This window comes from Phoenix dactylifera, chromosome 12, assembly GCF_051530095.1.
Source record: "Phoenix dactylifera cultivar Ajwa chromosome 12, Ajwa_hap1_PhDact_Kaust_v1.1, whole genome shotgun sequence".
NCBI lineage: Eukaryota > Viridiplantae > Streptophyta > Magnoliopsida > Arecales > Arecaceae > Phoenix > Phoenix dactylifera.
In genome coordinates, this window is record NC_143201.1 from 18,922,965 (window position 1) to 18,933,745 (window position 10,781).

Here is a 10,781-nt window from a genome sequence, read left to right on the forward strand (position 1 = left end):
CTAATAGAGAGTGTGGTGGAGGAGCTAGTTCACTTAGATTCAGAGATCAGGAGCAGCAGTTCTGGTAGTCACAGATTTATTAGCTAAGGAGGAAGTGGAGGACATGAGACCACTGTTTATGAGACACAGCCTCAAGGTGGTTTTGATTCATCAATGAGTCTCAGTTTACACATGATGCACTGGATAGGAACTACGGTGCACGATCTAGTAGAGCTTACGAGAATACGATTATATATAAGAGATGGGCTTCTCGAGGTCATTCAAAAGAACATGATGCAATTGTAGATGAACTCGCATGTGGAGTAGGATATATAAACATATCAAATTTCGAGTCATACATCTATTACTTGCAGCCACAAGCAGCTTATGACCTATACAAATATAGATATAGATATGGAGCATGTGAGGCATCTTTCGGTGACTACTATCCTACGCAGCCCGGAGTATCTTACGGGTCAGATTTTGCTGCCAACTTATTCGGATGGTCCCAGCCAGAGAACACCTCTCAAAACTAGAGCTTCAGCGAGAGATCTGAGAGTACTTATATCCCAGAGCGCGTTCTTTATAGGATAAACATATAAGACTACAACACCGTTTGGTTAGAGGGATGGACTAATGTGCCTCCTGACTATGCTAATGATCCGAATATCTATGAGAGGCATCACTATTCGACGAGATTTTACATATCGGTACGTATGTTGTACTTTAAAAATATGTAATTAATTATATTATTTTATATTTTTTTACCTCATTAGTTGATTTTAATATATTTCATGTTGCTTCTTATAGCATGTAATATCCCACTAATTATTTTATATTTTGTATTATTTTAAAACAACAAGATGTATTATTTAGGTTAAACCGAGATTATAGAAATATCAAAAAATATAAAAAAATTCTAAAATATCAAATTAGATTTCAAATCATTGAAAAAGTTGAAAAAGATTGATTACCAATTAATTGAATTTGAAAAACTCAAAAAAAAGCATGTTGGTTTAAAAATCTCAAAAAAAAAATGGATATACTATAACACCGTACTAACCCGTCTGCCAATCGGTACGGGTCTTGGTATTAGTTTGGCGGTCTTTGGATATTTGACAATTTTTTTGGCAACATAAGAGTTTTAATACTTAAGAGAACATGATGCTTTGCATCTTTTTGTCATCATCTTCTTTCACGGTCTTCACCATGGTAATATTTTCACAACGCACCAGGGTAGAAACAGAACTAAAAGTTATTATGTCACAATCATGTGTTTTGGTTGTTGATCTTACGCTCCAATAATGCCAGAGAATTACCTAATGTAATGATGTGAAACACATCAAACAACTTCCTAAGCTCACACAATCCTCAAAACAACGGATAAGATCTTGCAGCTGCTATGGATGGAGGAAATTTTGGGTAGGTGACCTAGCTGTCTCAGGTCACACATAAACAAATTGTAGTGCAGGTTATGAAAGACAAGGAGAGTTTGGAATGAAACAATCTGGTAAGTATCAAATGTTAATAGCCTCACAATCTTGATTCCTCACTGCCTCAACAAAAGATTGAAATAAGCAATACTGTGAGTGACCGATGTTTGGGGTTTTGGTATAATAGTCAGTACCTCATGTTTCATGTTGCTAATTGAAAACCCATAAGATGGAAATCTCAATGTATAAAAATTTTACATCTACAAGGTATATAATTTGCTGCCAGTCGAGTATTAAACCACAAACCACCACTAATTGGACTCCAGTGTAATCTTAAAATGAGGAAATACTCAGCACTCAATTCAGAAGACACCTGTAAACAATGCTTTCAAGCAATATAAGAAACAACATTCCAAGACATTGATCTTAATGCTCCAAAATATTCTAATTTTCTGTCATCTTCTGTTAAGTTTCTAAATATTCATGCTGAAACCAATATTTACATGCACACACCAGCAGTACAATTCTCTCTCCTCGAAATTTAATTTTTTGCTTGCATTAAATCCTTCTTTTCAGTAGTTTAGAAACACCCATCACAGAGGCCTAGCTGAAGCATTTGTCTTCTCTTGGTAATCAAAGAAGTGCCTGTCCATAAAATTGTTTTTGAGAGTTGGAATGATGATAAGATTCCCTCTCTATTTTGAAACTCTTCTCCTTGCTATACCCATTGTTCTCAAGCAATTGCACCAAACTGGCACTTGGGTTCTGAGAAGCCCCAAGGGTGGTGGCATTCAAGGAGCCTGGCAGAGGCATATCAAAGAGATTTAGCGATGATGGCGAAAAATTGGACTCAGAGAGAAAGGCAAGTGTGTAGCAGTTCTCCAACAGCTCCTCATGGCCTGTGTCACCCTCCAAGGCATTGGAGAAGCAGGTCATATGGGTCGAGATGGATGTCGAAGAAGCTTTGTTCTTTCTGCTGTAGTGCTCATTCATCAATGGAGCTCGAAGAGCAGAATCCAATCCATCTTCAAACCAGGAGCCCATCTCCACGAGTTCTGCATCTTTCTTCTCTCCAGAGTTCTTATGGAATACTTTGCAGATCACCCACTCATTCTACCACAGGAAAAAATGGAGAAAATAAAAAAGATTACAACAAGCCTTGCCTAGGAATTATGACAGCTGAGTTGGAGAAAGGGTACCATTTTTGTTCTACAGAGGTTGTGGATAGAAGTCTTTCCCTCTAATCTGTATTCATGCATGACCCAGTTGGTCTTCTCTACTTTGGATGCCCTGCCTCTGTAGAAAACAAGGGTCTTCTTCATCCCAATAAGAATCTTTCCTCGGTGGATCTCCTTGTCTTTTCCTGTTGCCTTCCAGTAACCAGCCTCAGTAGCCCTGTTTGTCCTCAAACCAGTTGGGTACTTCCTATCCCTCACACAGAAGAAGTACCCATCCTTCTCTCCTGTGCTAGCTTTAACTTCCATGCCAGAACATAATTTTATAGAGATAAGATAACAAGCTCAAGTGCAAGATGAGAGGATGGATTGAAGAGAGCTTAAGGAGACTTACAGGGCAAATCCCATGGCTCTGATTTGGTCAGGTCAACTTCTCCAATGGCTCTGGCACTGAAGCTGGCATCGATAACCTTCTTGTAAAGGTAGTGAGTAATGAGTTCTTCATCAGTGGGGTGGAACCGGAAACCTGGTGGTAAGTCCATATGATCGTCTCCCTTGCTTAGCACTAAAGCACCATGTTCCATTTCCTTGGATGTTCTAGAATCCAATCACCAACCTATACAATAAACAAAAGTAAAAGAAAACGAGGAATCGGATTTGAGCAATATTCTATCCATTAACCCTTCTATGTTTATGATGAATTCAAGCTAAGATGAGAGAAAACAAACTGTGTCCGGCTGGATAAAGAAATAAAAATATCTGGTGTACGATTCTGCAATATTATTTGGATAGATGAGAAGAAATTGGAAGGAGAGAGAAGGTAAAGATGAAACATCAGATCATGGAAGGGGAATCTCTAACCTTGAGAGACCAAAATAACTTAAAAGGAAAAAATAACGTAGGAAGGAAAGTGACCCTCTTATATACCACTAAGATATAGAGTGGTCTATAACTGCAAGTGTGAGGACCTATGCGGGTGTGTGTTTAGTTCCACATCAGTTATTTATTGGGTAGATCTTGAGTACTTATACAGAATCAAGAAATCCAAATAATATCTTCTAGCTAGCTATTTTGGATGAGATCTTGAATTGTTACAAATGTCATCAGAGAGGACCTAGCCCATAACCTATGGACGCTTAGATTTGAATAGATCGCAGGTTGTTACAATAAGATAACCAAGCAGAAATATTAAATACATAAAAAAAAAAGTCAAGTTAACTGCTTGGAAGCACATATTCATAAATATTCACAAAGTATATGGTGAATGTTAGAGAGGCTAAGCATGTCGGTGATTTACTCAAATGAATAATGGGGCAACATCTCTTGATTTATTTGGTTAAGTTTGGAACACGGAAGGAATGAAATCACCTACTCTTGGTCACACCAAGATAGCTCGAGGAATAGTGACTTTTTGTCCATTGCCCACACCTGTTACATCTCAACTACTCATTTTTTTCCCATTCCCCTTATAAACAACCGTCTCCTAAATCTCGACTTCCAAATTACGCCGCGACAATTTTCTAAACGCATATTCAGAAGGAAGAAGCTTACCAGATACATGGATTTTAATGCAGGGATCGTGGATGTCTTGCTCAGTTGCTTGGTGAAGATATCTTAATGCAGATGGAGAGATGTGGCAGAAGCAGAGGAAGACGGCAAGCTTGGATTTTGCTTCCAGAAACCCGAGGGATTTTAGCACCAATTATTTTCAGATAGTATGCTTTGAAACTCCCCAGTATGTTGTTTCAATCATCAATAAATAACCAGGACATTGACATGCAGGTCACTCTCCATCTTCTATGCATATCTCATGCATTCGTCACCTCGTTACTGTCAAAGTTCTAATGCAACACTGCTATGAGAATGACATTGGACTCCATATACAAGGTGTCTGATAACAGCATTGCTTGAGCATTTGGTGCTCCTGATATCCGATTCATTGATCCCTTCTGGAGGATCAAGAGATTTCTTCATCCACTTCAAGGTCCATGTAAGTAGAGGAAGTGAAACGTATTAAATAAATATTGCTTTGTTATTGAATTACTTAAAAAGGTTAAGGTTTAATGAAACAGTGCTCAAAGCTGTGCTGCATGGCTTGGCTGGCTGTGCAGCAAAGGTGACTGATGAACAATGTTGTGCAAGGCTAAACAGTAACAATAACTATGGAGCCCTAAAAACTAAGTAGGCATGGATCGGCTATTCATCTCATCCAATGTACTGAGACCTCAAAAAACACCTGAGCAGCATTTCAGTTTTAACTTCCTAGGTATGAAGTTTTAAGCTGAGTCAGATTTTAGATGGACAATGGGCCAATTTGCCAAAAGCTTGAATCCAACATATCAAAAACAGTAAGCCTATTTATTAAACGATAAACGTTTCATGTTTAATTCTTTCTTCTAACTATTGTCATGCATGGGCAAGCACAAAAAGTTCAAGCATGACATATTATCTATGTTAATGGAGCTCTAGGAGGAGCCTGACAGCAGTTTAGGTGATGAAAAAACCTTAGAGATACGGTCCTCAACTTTGTGATTGTAGGAAGAGATACAACAGCAACAACTCTCCCTCTTGTGATTCATCTACATGGTCTTGAAGAAGAACAAGCCAAGGAAGAGAAGGTCAAATTGATTTCATATGTTACCACGATGTCAAATTCATCAGCAACAGGGTAAACTAGTTTTCAGGACTTCTAAATTATGATTCCTCAAGAAGATTGGTGTACTTGCATGCCTGCATCACCGAGACACTTTGGCTGTATCCTGCAGTTCCTCAGGTGACTGCATTGCCAATTTAAGATTGAAATCAGTCTTTCTTTTTTGTCGGTACAAAGACTGAAATCAGTCTCTGAATCAATATTCCTTCTGCATGTCTCATGGACCTGGCGCAATGCAAACCAAAGCTGTTAGTTGCTGATAAACTTTGTGTTTCAAATAATGTAGGACCCAAAAGGTATCCCAGAGGATGATGCTTTGCCTGATGGAACCCAATTTGAAGCTTGCAGAATGGTTACCGATGCTCCAAAATGTATCACCATTCAAATTCTCAGCTTTTCAGGTACATCCACTATAACATCAAATACATGATTTTCTCTTAATTTCAGAACCTCAGTTTCATCCTAATTTTTATCTCACGCCTGCATAAAAATCTATCTTATAGTTCATGGCCCCAACAAAAATGAAATGGGTTTTAACTGAACCTATCTCATACCTTGATTGTATCTGAATATAGTTTGTGAGATGGGACTCTACCTGAAGACTAATTTGGCGAATGTCGATATATTTGTTTTTTTCTGAAGTATAAGGGAAGCTAGAAGCCGCCTACGTTTATTTAGGAAAAGAATATTTACAGGAGACTTAAGAGAGGGCGACAGGAGGTCGAACAAAATTCTGTGATACAGACACTCTCCTGAGTATCAAGATTGGAACACATCTCTGCGTAGAAAGTGAATCAGATATTCTTGGGACAGAATAGAGGAGCATCAAGAGAAGAGAAGGCTTTCAGAACTGGGCTCACATGGCCTGACAGGGTAGAAGGTGTTTACTTCAGAACTTCAGACTTTTAAGCAAAGGAAATGCAGGGGTCAAACTGAAGTATTCGGCATTGTACTGAAGGCAGCAGGGTCTTTAATTGATTCCAGAGTGAATGGTGACCTTGGACCTGTTGGAAATAATCTATATGCTAAAATCTTATAAATCTCTTTATGTGATTTTATTGTTTTATCTTCAATATTTAATTAATGCCTTTCTGCACAAACTAAATAAATAAATTAAGTTTTGATCTTATCCGGTTTGAGGCACGTTATGAAAGGCGTTTTCTTTACGGTAGAATCCATCATCATATTTTTCTTGAAGTGCACTCTAATAAAAGAGAATCAGGGTCGAACCCGAACTAGCCAAATCCAGATGCACTGAAAATCAGCAAATTTGATTGAAGCAATCTCTCTTAATCCTCTTATATGTGGACACAATCCTTTTCTCAAATGCTTATTGGGTGCAGTTGAGTTTACTCACTTAGTATTCTCAATTCTCTTCTCTAATTTAGAGTTATTCAGATGGAAAGGAGATGTTATTCTGATGGGGAAGTCTTCCGAAAAGTCTTTTTGCAAAGCAGAGAAAGCATCTCTACGCTTGTTTTTAAGATACTGCGTAGAATTTTAAAGGAGAGTGAGAGATAAAGATAAAAAATTAAATCTTATCTGCTTAGAAAACCAAGTTATTTGAGATTTTAAGATAAGATTTTTCTATTTAACATGGTTTATATTTTGATAAATATCTAATTTGAAATTCTAAAATCTCAAAATTTTGAATTAAATATTTTATTAATAAACCAACACTACCTTCTCCTCAGAGCAAAGACACTCCCATTGTTGAAAGGTCAGCAGGGTTTTGCAGAGGACTGAACAGATAGTGCTACTTCTCTTCAAAAAAATTCTTTGATTTCTTTCTTGCCACACATGCCCAAACAGTGCCATCAGCAACTGGTTGCAAGCTCTTCTAAATGGTTTGCTAATTTTCTTTAGCCTCCAGGAGGTCCATAGAGAGTGGAAATTTGAAGGCCAGCCTCTAATGTCTCCGCAAGTCTTCAATATTTGTATGTTGATATCTGTGATTTATTCTCAGGTATGTTCCAGGAAGCATCCTGCATATCTCCAGATGAAGATGACACTCGCCATCCTCTGCAAGTTCTTCACTTTCACCCTGGTGCCCAATCATCCAGTGCAATATTGGATGATGACTAAAATATCAATGGTTCATTGGTTAATAGATAGGCTGGTTTTCTAGCTTTTAAATCCTCGATTGTTTGATATTTCACATCCAGAGAGCTACGAAAGGATATAACATAGTTTGAAAGTCCACTGCAGCACAACAAAGTCTCGGGCTTCATTGTAATAGTTAATGTGACTTTTTTGGGGGGAGGGGCTTTTGAATTTGTCTATCTCATTGCCAATATATAGTCAATGTTTAGATACTATCGATTAGCAAAGCTTTCAGGAAAGTATATCGACCATCTTAAAAGATCAGATAATGAGATCGCACGTATATCGCCAGAATATGCAAATCAGAATCAAAAATGTGGTTCGAAGAACTTCCAAGTTTCATCATGATATTTTATATAAGATGTGATAAGTTATCTTGCTTTTTGCCTGCAGCTATCTGACCTGTTCGAAGGAAGGAAGCATTTTCTTGCATGACAGGAAACAGAACGACTGAAATCAGCCAGAGAGGATTCAAAAATCCAGAGCAGATAGAGGTGGAATAACATTCTTCGAAATAAGTGTTGGATCTAAATATAAGTATTAGTGTAATTCAATGACAAAAGGTGCTGCTCATTCTTCCCATGATGAACTTTTTTTTTGCATTGTATCACCTATAATTGTTGTTTATATTATCAAAACAGTAAAGAGATTTCAAGTGATGCACATTGTTCTGTAAGTATTATAATCCTTTTCTAAACTATATATGCTATGAAATGAAGCATTCGTATTACACAAGGGTTGCAGTTCCTCTAAGTTACCGACAACTGTATTTGAACTCAATAGAGAAACTATAGCATTGACTGTAAAGATTAAGGAACCGACATCATTCAACTGACTCGAAGAGTGGACACAGTTATGAAATTTTCTTCTGTTTGTTTTCCAGCCATTCCTTGCGTTCAGCATCTATCTTTGCATGGACGCCGGCATGGAAACCAGGATACGGTTCATAATCAAGGAAATTTTTGAGTACCTGGACAATTAACAGAAATTGTCAACTAACACTGCATGAGAGTTCCAAATTAGAGAAAAAGAATGACTACCTCAAGGAAGACAAAGAAGGGAGCCATCGATAAGGCTTGAGGAAGGTTGTCTAGAAGAGCAGGAGCTCGTTTCTGCCAAAGATGCAAGAACATAAGACACATCAATCTAATCTAAAACATACATTTCCAATCACCAAATTTTAAACAGTCACCATGGTCTTAGTTTTGGTTACCTCAAAAATTCCATGGCCTAAAAATTGTCCGGTCCAGCAAAATAACTGAGCTGCAAGAACAAACTGGAGGAAATGTTGTTACTTTTAGGATCTGATCTCAAACAGGTACTACCTTCTACATCCTAATAAAATCGATGTTATAGATTTCCTATAGCTGAGATCGCAGAAGTGCATTGAGCCATCAGTCTTTGAATCTAACTCCCAACTATTCACTTACAAAATAAATTAAAGGTTTAAGGCCAGGACAGATTTATTTATACTGGAAAATCAGATAGAAGGTTGCATGCTTCTTTATATTGTTCTTGCAGTTTTTCTATCTTTCCCTTCTGAAGGTTTGAGAACATTTTTCTAAGTTATTTGAAGTTCAAAATTTCTTTGCAGAAAATGCTAAAGACTGCATTGGAGGAGGCTTTCTATCCACCACATGACTCCTAAATGCATCGTTTGCTCAAATTCAAGACTATGTTTAATACTCAATCAAGATGAGAAAGTAAAGTTATCAAATATGCAAGAAAACAAGGAGATTGTGCCAAATGAGTGTGGAAGATAATCCAATTAGCTACGTCAAATAGAAACCAATATTATACATAACAAGCGGCAAAATAGAGGGAGAGATGAAACATAAGCTGATTAAAAGAGAAAATAAATCATCTTTATGTCAAGAGATAAACTTGAGAAATCCGGGAGATACATTTCGTTTATAGTAAGAAATCTAATATAAATGCTTAGCATATCCAGCTCTTCCCAGATTCTACTATTCTCATGATTTTGCACATCAATCCTTTTAAACTGAATCCATACTTTTCCAAATCTAAAAAAACTAAACGTGGAATGACAATTTTACTTGAAGTCAAAAAAACAAACACGAAGAAAAGATTACAAAAACTATATGATATATAACGTGGATCCTAACAAACTTAGCAGTTACATAAATTTAATATTAACTAATCAGACAACCTGAACAAACTCCAATCCCATTCTAGCAAATTAAGATAAGTTTCTACCAAGCGCAAGGGTAATCAAATCTATAGTGATAAATAAAGAAATCCATAAGAGAGAAAAGAATGGATCGGTGGAGTCCTACTATTATCATGGTCAGCCTTTTACCTTCCATGCCAGAGAGAAGCCAAGTCGGCTCGCAAGCCAATCACTGCCGACCCAGCAGAGGATGCAGAGGAGAGCAGCCAAGGAGCCGGCTTTGCGATCCATGAACACGTAGAAGAGCCCGAAGACGAGAGCGACGACGAAGCCGAGGTTGAGGGCCAACTCCTGTCCCTCGCCATACCCGAAGCCCAGAGGGAGGAGGGGAGGGGTGAAGTGGAAGAGAACGAGAGATGTGAAGAAAATGGGCCAAACGAAGAAGGTGTGGATCAGGATGTTCACCGGGTTGCTGTGGTACGCCCCGTAGAAGGCGAAGTGCTTCTCTAGATCAAATACTCCCTTCCCCATTCCTGTCCCACTTCTTTCAGAGGAAAAAGAGAGAGGAGAGAGTCTTTTGGAATGACGATGGCTCCTTCCTCCTTTATGTTGCTGCGTTTTTCCATTCAAACCGAGGACGTCAACTCAGTGGATTCTCCGTTTCCGGGCCGTCAAAATAAACAGTGGGCACGAAAACAGGGGGCGCTCTGGCTTTTCTTGTTCTAGAAATGCTCTTCGGCACGCGGGCCGCGCATGAGAGCGCCGTGGTTTTTTTTTTTTTTTTTTTTGGATAAAAGCAGCAATATGTATGGCTCTAAATCTCTTGAATATCTCCTATAAATGTCCTGAAAAAATCTCTGAAATGCCGAGCGACGAAGGAGGCGCCCCAGTCTGCTGCCCTATTCGCCTTCCGAAACACATGTGCTGCATGTAAGCCGCTCATCTCCTGAACCAAGCTGCGAGTCTCTCTGATGAAAGGATGGTCATCACCATATCTATCCATACCTCGGATCCAGTCAATCACCATAAAAGAATCTCTCGAGAAAGGCTGGCGCATGGTGAAGGATCCGCTTGATCACAGGCTGGCGGCTTGTTTATTATTATTTTTATTCTTATTTTTTATTTTTTTAAGGCTATTCGTACAATTCTAGCATGAGTACAATCAACAGAATTTAAAAAAAAAAAAGTTGATGTAGAGATGGAGGAGAAACTACATGACATGTCCAGAAAATCTCTTCCGAGTGTTGAGCAGCAAAGAATGGACCCAATTTGCAGCCATGTTCGTCTTCCAATACACATGCACGGTC

At 38.3% G+C, this 10,781-nt stretch overlaps 2 protein-coding genes across 3 annotated transcripts; both read right to left on the reverse strand.

The window, feature by feature from the left end:
• Nucleotides 1–1,852: 1,852 nt before the first annotated feature.
• On the reverse strand, nucleotides 1,853–9,802 carry LOC103700251 (NAC domain-containing protein 79). 2 transcript variants are annotated; one of them, XM_088708791.1, is made up of 4 exons: nucleotides 9,664–9,802; nucleotides 2,982–3,203; nucleotides 2,612–2,889; nucleotides 1,853–2,525 (listed from the first exon to the last, which is right to left on the reverse strand). In XM_088708791.1, exons 2-4 carry the CDS (start codon nucleotides 3,169–3,171, stop codon nucleotides 2,046–2,048), a joined length of 948 nt encoding a protein of 315 aa, XP_088564917.1. In that variant the 5' UTR covers nucleotides 3,172–3,203; nucleotides 9,664–9,802; the 3' UTR covers nucleotides 1,853–2,045. The 2 variants fall into 2 exon arrangements, with proteins under 2 accessions (XP_088564917.1, XP_038985928.2); XM_039130000.3 differs by lacking the exon at nucleotides 9,664–9,802 and adding an exon at nucleotides 3,316–3,582.
• On the reverse strand, nucleotides 8,021–10,076 carry LOC103700268 (2-hydroxy-palmitic acid dioxygenase MPO1-like). Its single transcript, XM_008782223.6, has 4 exons — nucleotides 9,664–10,076; nucleotides 8,557–8,619; nucleotides 8,384–8,455; nucleotides 8,021–8,313 (listed from the first exon to the last, which is right to left on the reverse strand). Exons 1-4 carry the CDS (start codon nucleotides 10,003–10,005, stop codon nucleotides 8,197–8,199), a joined length of 594 nt encoding a protein of 197 aa, XP_008780445.3. The 5' UTR covers nucleotides 10,006–10,076; the 3' UTR covers nucleotides 8,021–8,196.
• Between the last annotated feature and the right edge of the window lie 705 nt (nucleotides 10,077–10,781).

Bases quoted from the DNA above. Each gene is read 5' to 3' on its own strand.
- LOC103700268 (XM_008782223.6), bottom strand. From the start codon at position 10,005: ATGGGGAAGGGAGTATTTGATCTAGAGAAGCACTTCGCCTTCTACGGG. The intron at 8,620-9,663 runs GTAAAAGGCTGA...CATTTCCTCCAG, and splicing joins GCTTCTCTCTGGCATGGAAG to TTTGTTCTTGCAGCTCAGTT. The intron at 8,456-8,556 runs GTAACCAAAACT...CATCTTTGGCAG, and splicing joins TAGGCCATGGAATTTTTGAG to AAACGAGCTCCTGCTCTTCT.
- LOC103700251 (XM_088708791.1), bottom strand. From the start codon at position 3,171: ATGGAACATGGTGCTTTAGTGCTAAGCAAGGGAGACGATCATATGGAC. The intron at 2,890-2,981 runs GTAAGTCTCCTT...CTGGCATGGAAG, and splicing joins AGAGCCATGGGATTTGCCCT to TTAAAGCTAGCACAGGAGAG. The intron at 2,526-2,611 runs GTACCCTTTCTC...TTCCTGTGGTAG, and splicing joins ACCTCTGTAGAACAAAAATG to AATGAGTGGGTGATCTGCAA.